Source organism: Procambarus clarkii, chromosome 90, assembly GCF_040958095.1.
Source record: "Procambarus clarkii isolate CNS0578487 chromosome 90, FALCON_Pclarkii_2.0, whole genome shotgun sequence".
NCBI classification, from domain to species: Eukaryota; Metazoa; Arthropoda; class Malacostraca; order Decapoda; family Cambaridae; genus Procambarus; species Procambarus clarkii.
This window is the reverse complement of record NC_091239.1, coordinates 12,248,293-12,272,037: the sequence shown is the minus strand read 5'-3', so window position 1 is coordinate 12,272,037 and position 23,745 is coordinate 12,248,293. Positions and strand designations below refer to the sequence as shown.

The following is a 23,745-nucleotide window of genomic DNA, read 5'->3' as shown; positions in this document are numbered from 1 at the left end:
AAGTGCCAAGCCTTACGACTATACACCACTTGGAAGGGATCAGGATAAGAATTTGGGATAGGACGGTGGAAAGGAATGGTGCCCAACTTGCTGGCCGCAAGAAAAATTCAACTACAGCAGCGTCTTCTGAAACCCTGGAACGGGGGAGAGAAATGGAAAAGGAGAAGGAAAGGGAAGAAAACGAGCTGAGGATGTCTCAGGTGTTTGGGAGAGGTAAACTGAGAGAAAATAAGATTTTGTTCCTTAACATCTTTGGATTGAGATGAGAATCTAACAAGGAGGATAAAGAAGGTGGAAAGAGTCTAGTGTGAAAGAACGGGAGATAGTAGATAGCAATAAATGAGAGATAAGGAAAGCGTGGCTGAAATCCTGAATGAAAGCAGAGTTGCAGGAAGTTAAAAATCCTGGAATTGAAAAAAAAGAGTAAGAACAGCGGTGGAACGAAGATCAGGAATGAAAAATGTTCCGGATCAATGCAGAAGGGAAGGGTCTAGGAAAAGATGGAAAGGTTAACTCACCACAGATCACATTCCAGCGCCTGCTGGAACACGGGGCGTCCATCCCTAGAGGTCCCTTAGAGCGTCCATCCCTGAGAGCCCCTAGGGCGTCCATCCCTAGGCGGCCCCTTAGGGCGTCCATTCCTGGGAGCCCCTCGGGCGCCTAGGACCCTCCTCCAGGGTGTGAAGATCCGGTCTGTGGAACGTCCTTGTCTTCCTGGTCTTGTTCGGGGCGCCAGCCGTGACCAGCGCTTCCAGAGCGACACGGAGCGAAGGAAGTGGACAAGCAGACATTTCCAGAATGACACGGATGGGGAGGGAAGGGAGATTCGAACACTTCCAAAAGAATTACCGAGAGGTGAACAATTCCAGCGCGACAATGAGAGGAGGTAAGGAAGAGGAAATCACTTCTTCCAGATCATCCCAAAGGCTAAGGGAACTAACTGATTGATGAAGATTAAGCCACCCAAGAGGTGGCACGGGCATGAGTAGCCCGTAAGGGAACTAACTGTTGTGTGACGTTGTTTAATTGCCTCGTTGTTGAGGTGGGGGGGGGGGGGGAGGGGGAGGGGGGAAGGCAGGTGTTGTTGTGTCAGAGGTGAATGATAGACAGGTGTTGACCAGACCACACACTAGAAAGTGAAGAGATGACGACGTTTCGGTCCGTCCTGGACCATTCTCATCGACTTGAGAATGGTCCAGGACGGACCGAAACGTCGTCGTCCCTTCACCTTCTAGTGTGTGGTCTGGTCAACATATTTCACCCACGTTATTGTGACTCATCATCAACATAGACAGGTGTTGTTCTGTTGGTACTGTGATTTCCAAGTGTATGTGATGGGCAGATGTTGAGGCGTGCTAGAGCAGGCAGGTGCTTCGAGGACCTTGGCTACGCCTTGATGACTGAACCACCATCCGTCACCCCATTACTCTCCTAATGGCGTGACTGAACAAACCATTTGATTATTGCGTCGATTTGTTGAATTCTCGGAAGTGTACCCATGAGAGACTGATCAGTCCTGTGATGGAGAATGGCCTTGAGAATTCTAGGCCTACGATATGAGGCCTATTGAGTAATTGAGCAGTTTCATTGAAAAGAATAAGCTCTGTCGTTGAAGAAATCCTGTCACACGCTGAAGACATTTAACCGGTCAAGTTCAAGAGGTTGTTGTTGTTGTTGTTTTAGATTCAGCTACTCGGAACAAGTTCCAAGTAGCACGGGCTATGGTGAGCCCGTAACTTACCTGGCACAGGAGCGGTGCTGTCTGGTATTGTTCGTTCAAGAGGTGCTGTGACATTGCATTCGCAGCGTTGTACTGCACAGCAAGCTAGGCATTGCAAATCCCAAGCGTATATACAGATGTTTGGCCAAACAGGAAAGAGGAAGGTTGTGGTTACACACTAACCGCATTCTACGCGAACAATGCTATTACAATTGGGCGCCATTTGTTGACGCCTCAAGGTCCCGTGCGCCTTGCGAGTCGACCTTGTTCTGCCGCCTACACTAATACTCTATGTCCGATATCATGACGGGTCTTGAACATATACCTTTCATTTTAGCTGTGTTATTACTCAGTATACGAGGCAGCTCCTATTGGTTCATACGAGGCAGCTCCTATTGGTTCATACGAGGCAGCTGCTATTGGTTCATACGAGGCAGCTGCTATTGGTTCATACGAGGCAGCTGCTATTGGTTCATACGAGGCAGCTGCTATTGGTTCATACGAGGCAGCTCCTATTGGTTCATACGAGGCAGCTGCTATTGGTTCATACGAGGCAGCTGCTATTGGTTCATACGAGGCAGCTGCTATTGGTTCATACGAGGCAGCTGCTATTGGTTCATACGAGGCAGCTGCTATTGGTTCATACGAGGCAGCTGCTATTGGTTCATACGAGGCAGCTCCTATTGGTTCATACGAGGCAGCTGCTATTGGTTCATACGAGGCAGCTGCTATTGGTTCATACGAGGCAGATGCTATTGGCCCATACGAGGCAGCTCCTATTGGTTCATACGAGGCAGCTGCTATTGGTTCATACGAGGCAGCTGCTATTGGTTCATACGAGGCAGATGCTATTGGCCCATACGAGGCAGCTCCTATTGGTCCATACGAGGCAGCTCCTATTGGTCCATACAAGGCAGCTGCTATTGGTCCATACGAGGCAGCTCCTATTGGTCCATACGAGGCAGCTCCTATTGGTCCATACGAGGCAGCTCCTATTGGTCCATACGAGGCAGCTCCTATTGGTCCATACGAGGCAGCTCCTATTGGTCCATACGAGGCAGCTACTATTGGTCCATACAAGGCAGCTCCTATTGGTCCATACAAGGCAGCTGCTATTGGTCCATACAAGGCAGCTGCTATTGGTCCATACGAGGCAGCTCCTATTGGTCCATGCAAGGCAGCTCCTAGTGGTTCATACGAGGCAGCTCCTATTGGTCCATACGAGGCAGCTCCTATTGGTCCATACGAGGCAGCTCCTATTGGTCCATACGAGGCAGCTCCTATTGGTCCATACGAGGCAGCTCCTATTGGTCCATACGAGGCAGCTCCTATTGGTCCATACGAGGCAGCTCCTATTGGTCCATACGAGGCAGCTCCTATTGGTCCATACGAGGCAGCTGCTATTGGTCCATACGAGGCAGCTGCTATTGGTCCATACGAGGCAGCTCCTATTGGTCCATACGAGGCAGCTCCTATTGGTCCATGCGAGGCAGCTCCTAGTGGTTCATACGAGGCAGCTCCTATTGGCCCATACGAGGCGGCTCCTATTGGCCCATACGAGGCAGCTCCTAGTGGTTCATACGAGGCAGCTCCTATTGGTCCATACGAGGCAGCTCCTAGTGGTTCACACGAGGCAGCTCCTATTGGTCCATACGAGGCAGCTCCTATTGGTCCATACGATACAGCTCCTAGTGGTTCATACGAGGCAGCTCCTATTGGTCCATGCGAGGCAGCTCCTAGTGGTTCATACGAGGCAGCTCCTATTGGTCCATACGAGGCAGCTCCTATTGGTCCATGCGAGGCAGCTGCTATTGGTCCATACGAGGCAGCTGCTATTGGTCCATACGAGGCAGCTGCTATTGGTCCATACGAGGCAGCTGCTATTGGTCCATACGAGGCAGCTCCTATTTATATCCAACAAAATATGGAAGGTTTACATCCATTGTTTCGTAATATACTTAACGCAATGTTAGGATCTATCGATCTTGGAGCAGCTGCGTCCTTCACATTGGGGGTATCCTGTCATGGCAAGGTTCTCCTGTGTCTGTCTGTCATGGCAAGGCTCTCCTGTCTGTCATGGCAAGGCTCTCCTGTCTGTCATGGCAAGGTTCTCCTGTCTGTCATGGCAAGGCTCTCCTGTCTGTCATGGCAAGGCTCTCCTGTGTCTGTCTGTCATGGCAAGGTTCTCCTGTCTGTCATGGCAAGGTTCTCCTGTGTCTGTCTGTCATGGCAAGGTTCTCCTGTCTGTCATGGCAAGGTTCTCCTGTGTCTGTCTGTCATGGCAAGGTTCTCCTGTCTGTCTGTTATGGCAAGGTTCTCCTGTCTGTCTGTCATGGCAAGGTTCTCCTGTCTGTCTGTCATGGCAAGGTTCTCCTGTCTGTCTGTCATGGCAAGGCTCTCCTGTGTCTGTCTGTCATGGCAAGGTTCTCCTGTCTGTCTGTCATGGCAAGGTTCTCCTGTCTGTCTGTCATGGCAAGGTTCTCCTGTCTGTCATGGCAAGGCTCTCCTGTCTGTCATGGAAAGGCTCTCCTGTCTGTCTGTCATGGGAAGGTTCTCCTGTCTGTCATGGCAAGGCTCTCCTGTCTGTCTGTCATGGCAAGGCTCTCCTGTCTGTCTGTCATGGCAAGGCTCTCCTGTCTGTCATGGCAAGGTTCTCCTGTCTGTCGTGTGGTCGACTAAAATCCCATGATTCAAGGTGGAGGGCGTTGCGGTGGTGATATTATAGGATCAATATATTTTTAGCTGTTTGGCTATATCTTGTCTCTTCGTCTCACTCTTTATACATGTCAATCTATCTGTCTGATTATTCTGTTTCTATAATGATGCTGTAATATTCGTACATAATGTTTTGTTTTCTGTTCTTGTTTAATATATTGTTGTAGAGTCAGTAAGGTAAGACTGTACTGTCTAGATCCATGGTCAATGTCTCTAGGGATCTCTCTATGGCAGAAATTTCTGTTATTGTTTTTCTTATATTAGTCTGGACTAACATGGCTATCCATCGCCACAATCTCAACTCATTCCCACCAATTATCATAAGCATCGTCAACCACACACTAGAATGTGAAGGGACGACGACGACGTTTCGGTCCGTCCTGGACCATTCTCAAGTCGATTGTGTCGACTTGAGAATTCTCAAGTCACACAATCAACATTCTTAAGTCTCAATCAACATTCACACAATCGACATTCTCAAGTCACATAATCGACTTGAGAATGGTCCAGGACGGACCGAAACGTCGTCGTCCCTTCACTTTCTAGTGTGTGGTTTGGTCAATATATTTCAGCCACGTTATTTTGACTCATCATCTGCATCACTAACCACCACCACAAGATAATAACCCCCCTTCCCCCCCAACAATGTCAACCCCATATAACCACCCTTACACTCCCCTACGACACACTCCATACACAGTTTAAAATGTACACATAGAAATCACATTAACGTGATATATCAATGAGAATATCCTGTGGATTTTCAAATGTAGAGATGATAGAGCCCAATAGGCTCAAGAACCTATACAGTTGATTGACATTTGAGAGACGGGACCTAAGACCCAAACTAAGATCAGAGGTCCACGGTTGTTCAGCGTCCTACCAGCGAGCATCAGAAATATTACAGGAACAACCGTGGACATCTTCAAGAGGAAACTAGATTGTTTCCTTCAAGGATTGTCGGACCAACCGGGCTGTGGTGGGTATGTGGGCCTGTGGGCCGCCCCAAGCAACAGCCTGGTGGACCAAACTCTCAAGTCAAGCCTGGCCTCGGGCCGGGCTTGGGGAGTAGAAGAACTCCCAGAACCCCATCAACCAGGTATCAACCAACCAGGTGACCCGAAGCTTAACACAATTAGGCGTGTACTCACCCACACCACCGTGCCTCCCCCTCACCCCTAACCAGGTCAAACTCTCACTAGCCTGACACAAAGATCAGCTAACACGCCTCAATAACCCTCCCTAGTGGACCGTCATCATTGTTGTCATAGACCAATAAAACGCTCCTCTTCATCGCGTGACAGTGTTTACACCCGTTCCTTGTTTGTCAGAGGTGTATTGTTTGTCCACACACACACATGTCACTCAGGTTAGTCAGGTGTGAGAAAGGGGGGTGCATATTTGGACAGATATATCTGGGTCTATATGCAAAGAATTTGGATATGAGATGAGATGATGCTTCAGCTGCCGTGGGATGAGAGATGCTGTTACCATTAGATGAATGACGCTACCGTGGGATGAGGGATGCAGCTGCCATCTGATGACAGATGCTGCTGCCATTAGATAAATGATGCTGCCATGAGACTGGTGTATATACATAATGCAGTTTTGGGACAATTTAGGATCCGGGTCGCGACATCAGACCACTCCCGCGGTTTGTGGTTTGGGAATTATCCCCCGAGGCGGACGTTGACCAACCACAAACCGCTCTCCGGCAGTACACGCGGCAACACCAGCCTCCCAGTCACCACACACACGGCTTTACAAGTAAAATTGTTGTGGTTGTGACCCCAAGCTACGGTATATAGAGTGAGTGTATTGAACACGGGTCACCGGAGACCGGCCGGAATACGAGCTTCACTGACGCTACCATAGCGGGACCTGTCAACACATTGGAACACACTGACAAATAAGCCATGTGTGGAACACACGATATAAACACACACAAATCATATGGGCGTGATATATCCATGAGAAAATCATTTTAAGTCTGGGAGTCACTAGAACCCTAGTATAAATCTCATTGTTTTCAGTCTGTAAACAATTTCGTGGTCGAAGGCAGTCAATAGCTTGTTTTATTAAACACGTAATTAAGCTAATGTGGGCAAATGTAAGTGACAAACATGGTGATTGACGTAATCTATGACAAAATCGAATGGATAATTGAATGTTTCCCACACCTTGCCTGAAACGCTGCGCGTATTAGTGGCTTTAGGAGTGTATGTACTAGCTCTATCTAGAAATCCAATATTATGTTTGTAACTCGTATGTATGTATGTACTTTTACCTGAATAAACATTTGATTTGATTTGATTTAGATTTAGACAATGTATCGTTTCTAAGTTATGACACGTACTGTTGACCAGGCCACACACTAGAAGGTGAAGGGACGACGACGTTTCGGTCCGTCCTGGACCATTCTCAAGTCGATTGAGACACGTACGACACGTACTGTTGGAAGTCCCCAACAGGAGAGTATTCCTAAAGGAGAACCTACTAGGACCTACTAGGAGTGTATGACAGGAGGACCCACCAGGTGTGTGAACTACTTCGGGAAGACCCACCAGGTGTATTACCCACCAGGAGCATATGCACACCTTAATCTCCTTAATCTACATACATCTGGGCAACCCATCCTCTGAATTTACAGTACGGTTTAGTACTAAGTGTAATAAGTACATTTCCTTACTGTCATACATAGTATATAATTGCACTTATGGGGCTGTTATATTTACCTCCCCCATTTATTCTCTAGCACACTCAAAGTGTTCATTGTGAACATGAGTATACAACCCATCCTCTGAACTATGAGGTTGCACTTTGTACATTTATGGTAAGCGTTTCAAATGCAACCTACTATGTATTGGCTGGCAAATATCTACATTTTCTACGCATCAGATTCAGTGGGTTAGGTGGGTTGCTTGGGTTCATACATTTGTGGTTATTCTAGGAGTTTGGATTTTTGACGAAGTGGCAAATTAAGAGAAACAACTGGAATACGTACGTGGTTCTAAACACTAATCTCATTTGTCTTTCCCTCTAGATACAAGTTTTTTTGGGCCTAATAATCATCCAAAGGCCCACGTTGAGAAAATTGGCTTGAAATTGCCATACTGTAACACACAAAGTGGAAATTTAACAGGAAAAAGATTGCCAAATGTAATTTATTGTATTATTTACTTTTCATTTTAACTCGCCATTTATCTTTCCAATGGTTGCGTGTAGCATTGCTAATTATGTAAAAACCTGAATATGGGATGTTAAGTGATGGTGATACCAGGGGTCTCGCTTCATGCTGGTCGGCGTTCAATCCCCGACTGTCCAAGTGGTTGGCCACCATTCCTTTGCCCCCCCCCCATCCCACCCCAAATCCTTATCCTGATCCCTTCCAAGTGCTATATAGTCGTCATAGCTCGGCGCTTTTCCCTGATAATGCCCTGCCTCTTATTATCAGGGACAGAAAGCCTGTACTTAGGGTGTATCGAGATCCCCAAAGACCAACCACTGACCTTCCCCAGGATGCAACCCACAACAGTTGCATCGCTTCCAGATACCTATTTACTGCTGGGTGAACCGAAGCATTAGGTGAAAGGAAATGTGCCCAAATATTTTGTTCCGTCCCGGGGATCAAACCTTCGATTGAAAGTCGAAAACGTAGCCACTTTACTACAGGGCCCTCCTTGAACAGCTTCTTTGGTTGCTGTATCCGCTGGCTCACTTAGGTCAATGCCAGTACACTACTGTACTGTATATGATTGAAGGTTACTCAGTACAGCTCTACTTTTGTACACTCTAAAGTTAATATCTTAACCAATACTGAATTTCCATTACTAAAGGATTGGTAACAGCATAGGATTAGAACCATAAAATAAACAAGAGGTGAAATAATTAAGTCTGTCCAATTTGTACAGCAAACGTGGGTAAAGGAACTTTTCCCCCTCAAGACGATACGTTTGAGATTTATCATCTGAGCCCAATTTGGATTAGACCAAATATTCTACATCTACTAAAAAACCTCGGCCCCGAGTAGATGACTGGCCTGTATCTGATTTATTATTAAGCACTGTATTACCTGAATCAAGGGCATCACAAAGATTTTCTGGAGAGAAGCCCTACCCTTATTCTTTCCCCTGGACAATTATCTCATATGAAGATTAGTAATCTGGAGGAAACATCAGTACTGCATCAATAAATTGCTTCTCACCCTGACCCTCTTTGCTAATTGAACCCAGGAGCTGGCAATCTAGGGAACTGAAGCCTTTACTTACCCAAACAAAGTTTATTTCCCCCTTTTTTTTTTTTTTTGAGATATGTAGAAGAGTTGTTACATTCTTGTAGAGCCACTAGTACGCGTAGCGTTTCGGGCAGGTCCCTGGAATACGATCCCCGCCGCGAAGAATCGTTGTTACAACCAAGTACACATTTTACTGTTGCGTTAAACAGAGGCTACAGTTAAGGAATTGCGCCCAGTAAATCCTCCCCGGCCAGGATACGAACCCATGACAAAGCGCTCGCGGAACGCCAGGCGAGTGTCTTACCACTACACCACGGAGACTGTAAACTTGACTTGCTCAGGTTGACATGCCACATGTGTAGAGGCTTTCAAGTCAGGAGCTTACTCGCACTAAACTTGGAACTGACTGGAATGGTAGATATCAAGGAAGAAATCTCACCACACCTTTATGCAAAATTACCTAAGCACCAAAACCAGTATAAATGTATACAGTATTTTTGAGCTTATGGTTACAACTCCTCCATAACCAGCTCACAAAGATAAAGGGGCAGTCTTGTACGTTTGTGGGTAATAGCTACCATTTGCCAAACAAGATAAATTTGGGGGGGGGGGGAGAATAAAAATACCAAACACCTTATTTCAATCTCTCACTTCTCGGTTCAGTCTTGTGGGTTTTTGAGAGAGATATAGAGAGGTACGAGAAAATTACATCTTCACTTAATTTTTGTATTTTGCCCTCTTGGTGCCTGTCATCCACCCTGATCAGCTTGCACCTTTAATACCTCACATTAGGTCGTCTTGACCTGCAACACAGGCACCCCCGCCATGACCACCCTCACCCCTGCGTGTAACTATTGCTTTGTTGGCCTTGGATCCTCAGGTGCAATAGAGAGCTGATCCAGCCTGTCCTCCAAAGACCCAAAAGTAATTCCATGCACCCGCCAAACCCCGTTTATGAATGAAAAACGGTTTACACACGACTCGACTGCGGACGTTCAAACACTTCTGGAACAAGTGCTTCACTGACGAATTTTGTTCGAATCACAATTCTGTAAATGCTTCACCCACATACAATTACAATTAATGCACTACAAATACAATTAATCGCCAACAGAACCTAAACCCCATAACCTAACCTATGCCTATATATGCACAATACGTTAGTATAATCATTTATATTCGAGAAAATTCCTGTTTTGAATGAACAGCACGTTAAAATTTATGAATGTGACTGTGGGGTCGACCACTGGATGGAATGGACTCTAGGACAGGTTGGCTGGTTACTGACCTGCTGTGTTTTATTACCAGACCAGTTTGGATAATGGCATGTGTTTTTCTCTAAACCAGCACTGCTCAACCTTTTAACCTCTGGAAATTTTCAAGTCTCAAGGAACTTCAGATTCCTATAAGCTGCCAATGGCATCCCATGACTGATGTTGGTTCCAGAATCGTACCCATTCCAAAGTCGTCATTTTAAAATTACTATATTTGCCTTCACATGTCAATTCTGAATATACTCCCTCTCATTTTCACTTCCACTTATTGTGGAATCAAAATAAAGATCCTAAAAGTAATTACTGTCCTTGTATACAAGTCACCAGGGCAAATCCTCAGCAGTTTAAAGACCAACTAATGAAAATAGAACACTGCTTAGAAAACCACACAAATCCAGCCCCAAACATCATCCTGCTTAGGGACCTCAACCTACGGCACCGGAAATGGAAGCACCTCGATAATACAGTTGTATCAGATAATACCGGAAGTACTGTATCCTAAATGAACAGTCACGTGCAAATGACCTGCTACAGATGTGCGACTGATTAGCCTAAGTAGAATCATACCAAAAACATGGAGAGGCAAAGAGAGAAAAAGGCCATAAGTGAAATAAGAGATCTATTTTCTAGAAATTTTTTCTCCTATGCAAAATCAAGATAAACACATCTAGTATCGGGACCCTGCAAAAGGGAGATAGAATGCTCACTGAAAAACAAATGAGCGAAATATTGCGGAATCGGTACGACTTCAAAGAGTCTGGTTGACCAGTCCAGAAACGAAGCAGCCCGAGCAAGGACTGGGCCATGGGGACACCAAGCCCCGAAACCATCACAAGGTATTGGGGTTAGAATCTGCCATTTATTTGCCTGCTTAAGTCTTGTCAAGGTCTAACATTACCACTTGAATTTAAGATTTATCAGTTTTGTTTTCACCAAAGAAGCTCATGCCACTGAATAGGTCACACACAGATTAGCAACAGTAATGCCAGAGGATTATTAAGCAAGGGTATACGAAGGTGGATTAAGCTATCCGTAGTGTAACAATATATGAACCAAGGGCAGTGGGTTGGAGCTGGAAAGATTTAAAGGTTTGCAACCATAGCCTCCCAAGGGAACCTGCTGTGGTTATCCCTTGATGTAATACCAATGAGCAGAATTACGTAATGTGTGATCAATATCGATTCAGTGTTACATCACTTTTCTGGATTTGTCAGCGAGAGGGAAGGAGGCTATAAAAAAAAAAAAAAAAAAAAAAAAAAAAAAAAAAAAAAAAAGTTTTCAAGCCTTTGAAAAGCAACTTTTCAGTTGCAATGGACACAAGGCATGGAAAAAAATGTTGGTATGCAGCACATTCTTTTGCTTTTAGTGCTTAAACCAAGATCTTGCAGTCCTAACATCTCTTCAAGTAGTAGTTCTCTACAAACATCAAAAGAAGGCACCAAGCCAAGGAGACTACGTAGCACCATCAGTCAAGATATTCAAAAGTTGCTAAATATCTCTAAGGATGCCAATTCAAGAGCAAAAGCGTACAATGTGAGCGATGTCAAAGGTATCGGATTCGCCACAGGATTCACTCAGAAGTGATAGTGTGGAACAGTTGGTAAGCAAGACAGATGTCCTGAAACCAAGTTCCACAATATGTATGACTATAAGAGAATGCAGTTCGTCGATAATGAGCAGAACAGTGCTCAATTAAGTGCCCGCAAGTTTATTTAAATTATTGCAGGAATCGGGCATCTTGCATTTCTTGGCTCATATTTTTACCTTAACATTGACAATTTTTAGTATCTAGGGTTCTTTACTACAGACATTTTCTTCCAGGTTTGGTCTTTTGATAATTAAAATTTAAACATTGATATTTCAACAGTACTGTATAATATTTATAAAATCCTTAACAGTACCATAACACAATATTACTATCATAAATGAACTAAAAATTTAACTCAAACGTTACAGCATAGGCATTTTAGTCACTCTATACCAAGTTCATATTACCAATTTTATTTTTTTTTATTTACTGTAACTGACCATCCTACCATCGTGTTTATTTGGATGGAGTAATAAAACCTCAAAATTTGTCAAACTTTCATTGGCTTTAAATTAACAAAATTTATATCCATGTCACAGTTTAAAAAACAAAGCACAACACACTTCCACTACATACAAAATGAAATAGAATTAAGCATTCTATTACTGAATTCTGACATACCAAGGGAAATGCCTAATAGAGAATTTATTAACTAAAAGCAGTATGCAAAATGAGCTTTAGGGAAATTGCTAACAATGAAACCAACATGTTAATCATTAAGTTATGCTAATCTTTTAGTTACTATACACAACAAATAGATTTTCAAATCCTAGGAAAAAAAGGTGTTAAAGGTACATTATTTTATTTTGAAAATGCAAAAATTGGAGACACTGAACCTACTGTAGTAAAAGATTGTTCACAATACTTTGCCGCTTGTTCACGATTAAATGTTTAAATTATACTAATTTTATAATGGCAATGTTTTAAATAAATTTATTCACGATTCAACATGAGCAATGTTAAAAATGAACATTTTCTCAAGTTGCACATTAAGGAAATCCTCTTCTCTAGAAAGGGATAGAAAAAGATGAAAAGGCGAGAGGTGTCAGATCTAAACAACGCGCCGAACTTCAAAGAACTGTTTGAGGTAATACACCTGGCCAACCGTCATGGCTACTAGTACTAGGGCCTCAAACACCGACCACAAAACCACCCGAGAATTGGTGTTGTCGTTGATGGATCGGTGAATACGCTCGCGCACTTCCATGTAGTCCTGTTCATGCTTGACTCCAGACAATGCTGCCGACAACTCACGAATCATGTCTTCCATTTTGCTGCTGCCGGCATCACCTAAAAAAAAAAAAACAATTACATAAAATAAACAAGCCAAGATCTATTGCTGTGTTAAGGGAGATTATGTAAACCAAATAGAAAATATGGGTCTTGATCAAGCAGGATAAACAACGAAGTGTGCACACCTACCAATATTTTGCATGGTAAGGTAATTATCAGGAGAAAGCACCAAACCAGCATAACTATAAAGCATTTATCAAGATACAAGGACAGGAACCGAGATAGGATCATAGTAAAGCAACAGTATACCACAAACCCGGTTAAACTATTTAAACAGCCTAAATGCTCAGTAGGCAATACACACTTCCGATTATCAAGACACTTGAAGGAAACTATCTGAATATGACTGTACCCAGCTGGCAAAAGCAGCATCACAATGCAAAGATCGAAGATATTGTCGAGTGTGAATAATATCAAACAGGTGACAAACAAGTTGGTGGTATGGTGAATATATTATGCCAACTTAGGCATGAAGTGGTATAAATTTACTCGATTAAAGTATCAAAAATAATCATGTATCTGAAGACACTGAGCCTGGATGATTATTTAGCACCATTTGTGTATCAGGATATACAAAAGGTTACACAATAGTGATGAAACTGAGCTATGAAGTATTAAAGATCAATTAATATTATTTGGGATTAATATTACAGTACCTACTAGTGCAAGCTAGAATATGATACCAAAAGATATATCAAGGAAGTTTATCAGTAAGCTGAAATGATGAGGTACTGGATATGCAGACAATAGTGCGCCGTGGAAAAACTACTACGAAATTGGTGTGAAAAATTTGCCATGTTTGGAAAGTAGACAGTGTTATATGGGGAAAATGTGATATTTAAGGTGTATAGGATGAGGGGAGGAGTGGAAAGGGAAGGGAACTATCAGGAGAAAGCACCAAGCCACAACTATATAGCACTGGGAATGGATCAGGACAAGGATGGAACGGGGAGAAGGAATGGTGCCCAACCACTAGGACGGTCGGGGATTGAACGCCGACCTGCATGAAGCAAGACCGCCGCTCTACCGTCCAGCTTGTTCCATGGTAGAACAAGTGTGCAGATTACATTTGCAAAGAATTAATGGAAAAGTCATGCAAGAAAAATGCAAAGGTGTACACTGCTTTTGAACAATGTTTTACAGCAGCTCCCTAATGAGAGATCTGTTGTCCCCATAGCATCATGCAGTCAAGTAGGACAGCTTTCTGGCATCATTGGGAGCATTTCGTCAGTTCCTACATAATATCGTTGGTACACTGATTTTATAATTATTCAGTTTGAATGTTAAACAATTCTTTAAGTACATTACCAGCAAAATTCAAATATGAATGGACCCAGAAATAGTTGCATTAGCTACACACACAACCTGGTTAAGGATTGGATTAGAAAAGCAACATTATTGATAATTCAAGTTGAAAGATTTAACAGTGCATGCACCGAGTTAAAGTATAGGGGAGAAAAACCATCAATGCCAGACCTGTGTACGTGGAAAACTGCCTGGGCCACTCTGAACGAAAAAGAAAGAAAATACTGAAGCATAAAGTTGAGAAGCATGAAACAAAAAAATGCTAATGGCATTAGGCAACTACTTATACTTCAACAAATGCTGAAAAAAATGGATCCACTAAAAATTAACTACTAGGCTCAATATATTTAGAAAAAGCAAAATACTGTACAGAACAAAAGTGAAGAGACTGGGAGGAGGGAGTAATACTGTAACTACATCTACCGATATAGTTTAAAGTAGCTTGGTAACAAGTTTTGAACACAAACTGCAAAAGTGATTTAAACCAACAAGAATTCTGCAAAACACATTAACCAAGTATAAAGTATTTATCAATATACAGTAATCTGTTCAATGTAGAAAAAGAAATTATGTGCTACTGTACATTAAGTTAAGAACTCTTCTAGGAAAAAATAATCTTGCAAGATCAATCAAGTGAATTAACTGAAATTATGGAAAGCAAATTTTCTGGAAGAATTATACAATTAAAACTTTGCATGCAAATTATTTATGTAAAGTGTTAATAAATGGCTATAAATTAAATTTGTCATATTACAAGTAACAAATATAAAGGGTTAAATTCTTGGATTACAAACATGTGCCATGAACACTCCCAAGTCACACCCATACCTTCAAAAACCTGAACTTTATATAGGTCTAAAAACACAATCATTGTCAACTTTTTGGAACAAAAATTGGAGTTCATAGGTAGTTTACTAGTAAAAAAAATAATATCTTCAGCATATTCATAATACCAATCAGATACGCTCAACACGCGTCTGTACTTTTAAAATCAATCGGTAATGGAGAAGAAAGCAAGGCTCTGGTGGAAACTAAAAGGAGCTCTAAATCGACAAGAAAGAAAGGGAGACGAACAGCATACCATTTACTCATGTGTACAATCAGCAGTGGCTTGTATATTCAACAAGAGTGAAAATTTTGGTTTAAAGCAGCAGTGGTGCTAGGATAACCATTAAAGGGGCAAGGTGGCAAAGATACAACGGTGGAAGTGACAAGAAGACGTAAACATTGGTTCCAGTGGAACCAGCAGGGAAGGTAAGGGGTAAACAGTTCTAGTAGAGATTCAGTCTTGAGCCTGATCACACATGACAAGTGAGGAACTAAGGTTGCAGATGTGCAAGGCATTACATTAAAATACTTCGCTGCACCCCAACCCACCATAATTAAAAAGTATCAAAATAAGGTATTTTGATATAACCCTGTAGTCCAACAGTAGAACAAAGCCCAAAAGGGTACATATATTATAAGCACACTGGTGACATTGGGAGTAACAATGCATGCATGTACCCTCTAATGCCTGCTTGACTCAAGTTTCGCTAGGTCTGCTAGCCAGAGTAGCCGAACCCATGGGAGGGAGAGGAATGATCCAAGGAAGACCTTAGGTGACAAAAGATGCAAGAACAATCACACTGCTAAAAAAATAACATATTACCACCCGATTAATAAGTTAGCTCCATAGTCCCAACTTTTCCTTTTGCATCTTATTAACAACAAACTTTGTTAGTAGATAAATAAAAAACTGGAGAAGACTTTTGTATACACCAAAAAATACAAAAGTATCCACAGCTTCATATTGCAAGTGTTAATTTCAGAATTTATTAAAATTTTTATAAAAAATAGGAAATTGACACTTCTGGATACAGGAATTACATTCAGATTAAGAGATATGGAAACAAACCTGTCGTAGGAAGAATCGGCACAAATTCATCTACACAGGAAAAAAAAAATCAGAAATCAAATTTTTTTAAACAGCAGGTACTGTATAGAAATAAAAGCATTGGCACTAAAGAATACAAAAAATACAAATACAGCATTATGGTGATATCCAACACCTGCTCTACTTTATAACAAAGCATGTTCAACACTAACATTAACACTAAATTTGTCCTTTTGAGCTGTTTTAGTGAAGCAAACTTTAGTCCCAGCAATATCAATTACAATGTTAGATATTTTATTATACGAATCTTTAGCCAGCATAGCAATGTACAGAACTACAATTACCTACAAGTTTACTAGGTAAAATAATAATTGTAAAAGTGAGCAAGAAAAACTTAGAACTAATCTAGGGAAAGGGAAGAACAAGATTATAAACAAAATCGTCAAAGCATAATGTTAAGTTTTATTTACGAGACTTTTAGTTCGGAAACAGCAAGTCAAACTTGCCCAAGGGAGCAAGCAATTATCAAGGTACGTCAAAGTTGGGAAGACTATGTAGCATGCCAAAGGAAGCAACCAAATGACTAAGTCTGAAAATTATTGCAAGACTCCAAAGCAGACTATACTAACTTTGTACTCTAAATAGAACTGCATGGCCCCCCATACCGACTTAAATTAATCTTTTACTGCAATAAGAAGATATTAAATTAAGCATAGAAGCCAAAATAAAGGTGGACATGTTGCACCAGAGTAGTATGGGAGGCCCATACCGGTATTCGTGCATTTATAATGGACATTGATGAAAATACCCATTCCTCGACCTTTGTGGATACTAGTGTGCTGATTAACGCAAGTTTTACTTAGCATTCTGAAATTGTCAAACCCATCGGTGAAAAGTAGAATGAAAAGCCAAGTAGCCAATAAGCTACGATAAAATTTAAAATTAATATACCTGGTTACAAACACACAACAAATGTGCATTTTACATTGACTATCAAAAGAATTTTAAAGTCAAAATTTCATACATTATACATTTACCAACGTTATGAATTTAGATTTACAACAGCCTGAAGACAACCAATAAACCACCCAATTTTTTGGGTCAATTTTGTACTAATTAACCAGCTTCACAAGCATAAAAACCAATGAAAACTACAAAACATCACTAACGTGGGACCCAATACCATGAGAAATTATCTTTACTATGAAACTGGTATAGTATGTGCCATTACACAATTTGGCATCAAATTTGTGCACATTTGTTACTTTATTGTAGTTGCATGGCCTGAGCTTTTTTAATATTCAGAATTTTATTGTGCAATTGTAATTTTCATTTACTAGTTATTCATAAAGATTTGGACACCATGATCAAATTTAAATAATATCCTAAAACATAAGCAGCAATTGCAGTACTGAACATATACATTGTATACAGGTAACTAAAAAAAATATATAAATATCAAATGTCAAAATAAAATAAAATATGCAAAAGGGAATAGTGTTTGGTATCAAGTGTTAATTATGGACTTAGTGAGAAGGTACAGTAAGTTGCAGAATACTTTGTGGAGGAAAAATATGCGACAGACCTGAATGGGAGAAATTCCGCATATCCCACTCTGTACAAAACAGAAAACTCCATTAGAAAACATTTGGGGGGGAACCCTGCTGCACGACCTGCCCCCGGGTGTAATATTATATCATGAGGTATTAACAGCTCAACTACTAAGCTTTAAGTGCACTAAAAACAGGTCAATTGTTCTCAAGGTGGTAGTAGTAATTATGATATGAAGCAAGGTAAGCTAATTTTATTGTCCAAGCAAATTAAAATTACTGTATTTTCACATTTCTGTATATTAAAACTTAATGAAACAGACTAATGAAGTAAATGCTGTTAAAAATGTTAACTATTTTTGTACAGTAACTTTCAAAGTCCTTTAATGTATGCTTTTAATAACACCCAAAAATTAAAAAATTAAATGTTTAGTTTATAATTAAGGTTATTTTTACAATTAAATTAACACTTGCATTCCGGAAGTAAAATCAGTTTCTTTATCCATTAACACCCATTTCAGCCACTTAATGTTTCTTTCCCACTGGTATAAAATAAAATAATGGACTAGTACATAAAACACACACACGGTATACAAATCTTGGATGCACAGTGTACCATCATACCTGGTTGATACCTGGTTCTGGGAGTGGTTTTACTCCTCAAGCCCGGCCCGAGGCCAAGCTCGACTTGTTACAGTTTCATCCACCAGGCTGTTGCTTGGAGCGGCCCTCAGGCCCACATACCCATCACAGCCCGGTTGGTCCGGCACTCCTTGAAGAAAACAATCTAGTTTCCTCTTGAAAATGTCCACAGTTATTCCGGCAATATATCCGATGCTCGCTGGTAGGACATTGAACAACCGTGGACCTCTGATGTTTATACAGTGTTCTCCGATTGTGCCCATGGCACCTCTGCTCTTCACTGGTTCTATTCTGCATTTTCTTCCATGTCGTTCACTCCAGTACGTTGTTATTTTACTGTACACATTTGGGACCTGTCCCTCCAGTATTTTCCAAGTGTGTATTATTTGGCATCTCTCTCGTCTCCTTTTGAGAGTACATTTGGAGAGCTTCGAGACGATCCCAATAATTTAGGCGCTTTATCTCATCTATGCGTGCCATATATGTTCTCTGTATTCTCTCTATTTCAGCAATCTCTCCTGCTCTGAAAGGGGAAGCAAGTACTGAGCAGTACTCAAGACAGGACAACAAAAGTGATTTGTAGAGTACAACCATTGTGATGGGATCTCTGGACTTTAAGGTCCATCCTATCAATTTTCTGGCTGACGCAATACTTGCCTGGTTATGTTCCCTAAACGTTATGTCGTTGGACATCATTATCCCCAAATCCTTGACATGCCGTTTTCCTACTATGGGCAGATTCGATTGTGTTTTTTACCCTGTTATGTTTCAGATCCTCATTTTTGCCGTATTCGAGTACCTGGAATTTATCACTGTTAAACATGTTATTTTCTGCTGCCCAATCAAAAACTTTGTTAATATCAGTTTGTAGTTTATCAATATCTTCAGAGGTAATTTTCACGCCGATTTTTGTATCATCTGCAAAGGATGACACGAAGCTGTGACTTATTTTTGTCTATATCTGATATGAGAATAAGGAACAGCAGTGGTGCAAGGACTGTACCTCGAGGTACAGAGCTTTTAACTGCGCTCTGACTATTTTACTTTATTGACTGTTACTCTGTTCTGTTCGACAGGAAATTGAGTATCGAGTGTCCTACTTTACCAGTTACACCCATTGACTTCATTTTGTGTGCAATCATTCCATGGTCACATTTGTCGAATGCCTTTGCAAAATCTGTGTATACGACATCTGCATTATGTTTTTCTTCTAATGCCTCGGTGATTTTGTCAGTGGTCAAGTAGCTATGAGACACATGATCTTCCTGCTCTAAATCCATGTTGACCTGGATTGTGGAGGCCATTGGTTTCCATGAATCTAGTGACCCGACTCCTGATCACTCTCATACTTTTATTATGTGGGACGTTAGTGCAACTGGTCTATAATTCTTTGCCAATGCTTTGCTACCACCCTTGTGTAGAGAGGCAATGTCTGCTGCTTTAAGCGCATCTGGTATCTTCCCTGTGTCCAAGCTCTTCCTCCACATTATACCGAGTGCCTGTGCTACTGGCACTTTGCATTTCTTTATAAATATTGAATTCCACGAGTCTGGACCCAGGGCCGAGTGCATGGGCATATTGTAAATCTCAAAATCTGCTTCGCTCTTGTTGATATCAGTTGTATTTACAGGTATTTGGTTATCACTCAAAGAAATTGTCCGAATCTTCCACTTTCATGCTGTGTATCGGAGTGCTAGACATGTCCTCATACTGCTTTTAGGATTTCACTAATTTCTTTGTCATCCTCAGTGTATGAACCTTCACTAATACAAATAGGTCCAATACTGGCAGTAGTTTTCGCTTTTGATTTAGCATGTGAAGAAATAGTTTGGGTTTTTCTTTATTTCTTGAATTTCTCTATTCTAGTTGCCTTTCTTCAGTCTGATAGGAATGATTCAGTCTCCGTTCGATTTCTTCAATCTCCCCGTTTAAATTATTTCTTCTTTGTATGGAGTCGTGTCTGCTTAAGCATTTCCGTTAATTTCTTCCTTCTTTTATAATGTCGTCTGCGTTCTCTGTCTACATTTGACCTCTTTCTGGCTTTCCTCAAAGGAACACGTTTCAGACAGACTTCATATGCTTCAGAAGTCAGTTTTTCTATTCCTTGTGTAGGATTTTTATTTCTTAGAACATTTTCCCATTGAATGTTTGTAAGTTCCCCGTTTATTTTCTCCCAATCATGACGCACTTAGCAAAACTTAGGAAATTCTGTCGGATACACAGCAATGTACAGTACAGGTGTTAAATACATTTTGTTCAAGAAAACTACTGCAATATACTTCAGATGCATCAAAGCATAGAGCAAGTTCGTATCCTAATCCTTAATTTAGTGGAAAAAATAAATTTACGATTAGCCAGAAGCATTTCACAAGGCAAGAGAAACATGCACAGCATATTTGAAAACCAATTAGTACTCAACACAAGGCATATACTTTTAACAACTACTCGTTAGGATAAAACGATGAAAAGATGTGGTTTTATTACACAAAGTTAAAAGCTGACAAGGCATGCAAGATGCAGAATCTATTACTGGTGAATGATGGAGCCGAACCATACGACTGTTACCGAACAAACGCGGTGCTGGCGAATTATTTAAGCAACCACATACAGTATATAAGAAAAATAAATAAAAGACAAGTGCACCAAACTCAAGTTTCCATTATAGGGAAAGTGGTGACAGACCTGGCTGAGGGAGATTCTGCGCGTACCACCCTGTATCAAGCAAACGACATCAGAAAAAGCAAGATGCAATAGCCCCCCTGTAATACTAGTACAGAATTTCATAGCAAACTCATTTCACACAATTGAAACTAGTTTATGAATCTTTCTAAAATTTATATTGCCCTACAAAGTGTGGTATGATTTTAAAAAAGTATCTTCTGTAATTAGAAAATTCATTCAAAAGCTTCATGTGCATTTCTAATAAAAAAAAAAAAAAAAAATTAAATTTGTCATTCAAAACTTGCATGACTTTGCACTGAAAACCAGGTGAAATTGCACTATCAGAATCCATTTTGAAAATACCAAGACACACATGGCAACATTTGATTTTGCATCAAGCCGTAAAAAGTCTCACCTTCTTCCGTATTTGCAGCATCAGGGCTGGCCTTAGACTCTTCGCCAACATCCAAGGAGAACATTACTATCTTCGGGGTCATTGTGGACATTTTATTGGAGAAGCAGTATGTGTAGACGCCATCCATGCTGGCAGGGAATGTATAACGACCATTGGATTCACGCTCGCCTTCGTGGATGATCTTTCCATCCGGACCAGATATCTTTATATCAATGTCAAGAAAGCCACCTTCTGCCACCTCAAAGGCCAATCCTGCAACAGATTCCTAAAATTACTTTTCAAGCTCTACCATATTGTTACCATTTGAGTCCACTTACTCGCCACAACACTACAATCACTGTTTGCGGTGGAGTGCTCGATAATTATTACATTATGATATCCAACAGATCTTTAACCCTGTACATACACGAGAGAGAATGTACTGTATATACTGTATGTTGGTTAGCACTGTAAATGTTGTGGTAGAAACAAAACTACAGGCTCATGTCCGAATTAATTGGCATTTTTGCTTCATTTCTGTAAATACACGAATATTTCTTTATGCCAAAGACATTTAACCTGGTATATAAATCAATTTCAAATATTTTATTGCAATATATTTGAAAATTTTGATTAGGTGCATTGTAAAATTAGTTTTATTTTGTAATACCATGCCAAGAAAAGGGAAGGGAGGCACCGAAGAGCTACATCTATCAAGATGCCCATGTATTGGCCAACTTCAAATATCAATACTGTATGCCTATTTTCTTTCCCAAATATGGTCACCCACCCAGGGGGGGCTGACAGCCGAGTGGACAGCGCTCGGGATTCATAGTCCCGAGGTTCCAGGTTCAATCCCCGGTGGAGGCGGAAACAAATGGGCAGAGTTTCCTTCACTCTGATGCGCCTGTTAACCTAGCAGTAAATAGGTACCCAGGAGAGACAGCTGCTTCCTGGGGATGTGTAACAAAAAGGCCTGGTCGGGGACTGGGCCGCGGGGATGCTAAGCCCCGAAATCATCTCAAGATGAGAAGATGACCCAGCAGGGTGGAGACTGGGAGAGGAGCCGTTTGAGTGTGCTCCTTCTGGTATTCACATGTTCCTCTCAGCCCTCTTGACTGGAAGTACCCTCACTTCAACACGCTAAATAGATCTGTACAGCACCACACTGGGGTCCCAGTACAATGATGCCTTAGTACTGTTGACTAGGTCAACAACCAACCCTGCACCTCACACTCCACGCTGTTACACACACACAGGGAAACAAAGGTGCCGACAAAATATTTGAAAGTTTCCTTTTGAAAACAGTGGTAGGAATAAGCGAGTAGGTGGTGGAGGCCAAAACAGTCAGTACAGTAGTCTCAAAGCATCATACGACAGTACAGGGAAGACGGGACACCACGAGCGTAGCCCTCGTCCTATAACTATCTTGAGGTTATCTCGAGATGATTTCGGGGCTTTTTAGTGTCCCCGCGGCCCGGTCCTCGACCAGGCCTCCACCCCCAGGAAGCAGCCCGTGACAGCTGACTAACACCCAGGTACCTATTTTACTGCTAGGTAACAGGGGCATAGGGTGAAAGAAACTCTGCCCAATGTTTCTCGCCGGCGCCTGGGATCGAACCCAGGACCACAGGATCACAAGTCCAGCGTGCTGTCCGCTCGGCCGACCGGCTCCCACTGCACTCGAACAGTTACACCTTCAACAGTGAAATACACTAAAATGTTCAAAAATAATAAAAACTTTCCTTGGCCTGCCAGATATATCGCCTAAAGTATGTCAGCATACCATCAAATGCCCTCGTTAACCCCCAAACCATCAGTTTAATAATAATTACGCGAGCGACACTCTGAAACAAGGATTTAACATTTGGCCGTTTCCCATCACCTGATACCTCTCTTCACCCAACAGTAAACGAGTATCCAGGAGTTAAAACTGTTGTGGGGTTACATCCTAAACAAACTTAGTCCCTTTAAGCCTAGGATAATTTAATTCTAAACCTAAATACGGTACGTGACACGGAGAACCAACTGACATTAAAAATATAAAACCAACTTATATCCCAAACCGAGACAGGTTGGTATATGTGGTTTCCAAGCTATAGGATATATGTAATATACTGTATATAATCATTTTTAGCTATAGCAATATGGTCACAAGCTGGGCCTCTCACCCAGCTTAGTCCCGGCCGTCACTTTCTCGAAGAAGCACTCCTCGGCGTGGGCGTCTATGGTGACGAAGTAGCCGTGGGCGGTGGCCAGGAGGGAGCCCAGGCCCAGGAGAGCCAGCAGGTGTCCCGGGGTCATGGTGGACGGCCAGAGAGACAGACAGGAGATCCTCAAAGCCACCCGTCCTAAGTCTCGATGGTGGACTGACACGTCTGTCCTATACGTCACCTTCCTATACCCGCCGTTTCGTACATCAGATATCTTAAAACCTCTCCCCCTCGTCTTATTTAACCTAATCCAAGGTAATTTAACCTACAATGTTATAAT

The 23,745-nt window shown here is 41.7% G+C and overlaps 1 protein-coding gene across 4 annotated transcripts; it reads right to left on the bottom strand.

The window, feature by feature from the left end:
• Window positions 1-12,016: 12,016 nt before the first annotated feature.
• On the bottom strand, window positions 12,017-23,639 carry CHOp24 (transmembrane p24 trafficking protein CHOp24). Of its 4 annotated transcripts, XM_045728180.2 has the most exons (7): window positions 23,424-23,634; window positions 21,274-21,525; window positions 20,880-20,909; window positions 17,591-17,620; window positions 16,027-16,056; window positions 14,301-14,330; window positions 12,017-12,821 (listed from the first exon to the last, which is right to left on the bottom strand). In XM_045728180.2, the coding sequence occupies exons 1-7, from the start codon at window positions 23,554-23,556 to the stop codon at window positions 12,583-12,585; spliced, it is 744 nt and encodes a 247-aa protein (XP_045584136.1). In that variant the 5' UTR covers window positions 23,557-23,634; the 3' UTR covers window positions 12,017-12,582. The 4 variants fall into 4 exon arrangements, with proteins under 4 accessions (XP_045584136.1, XP_045584137.1, XP_045584138.1 ...); XM_045728181.2 differs by lacking the exon at window positions 16,027-16,056; XM_045728182.2 differs by lacking the exons at window positions 14,301-14,330; window positions 16,027-16,056; window positions 17,591-17,620 and having other exon boundaries at window positions 23,424-23,633.
• Between the last annotated feature and the right edge of the window lie 106 nt (window positions 23,640-23,745).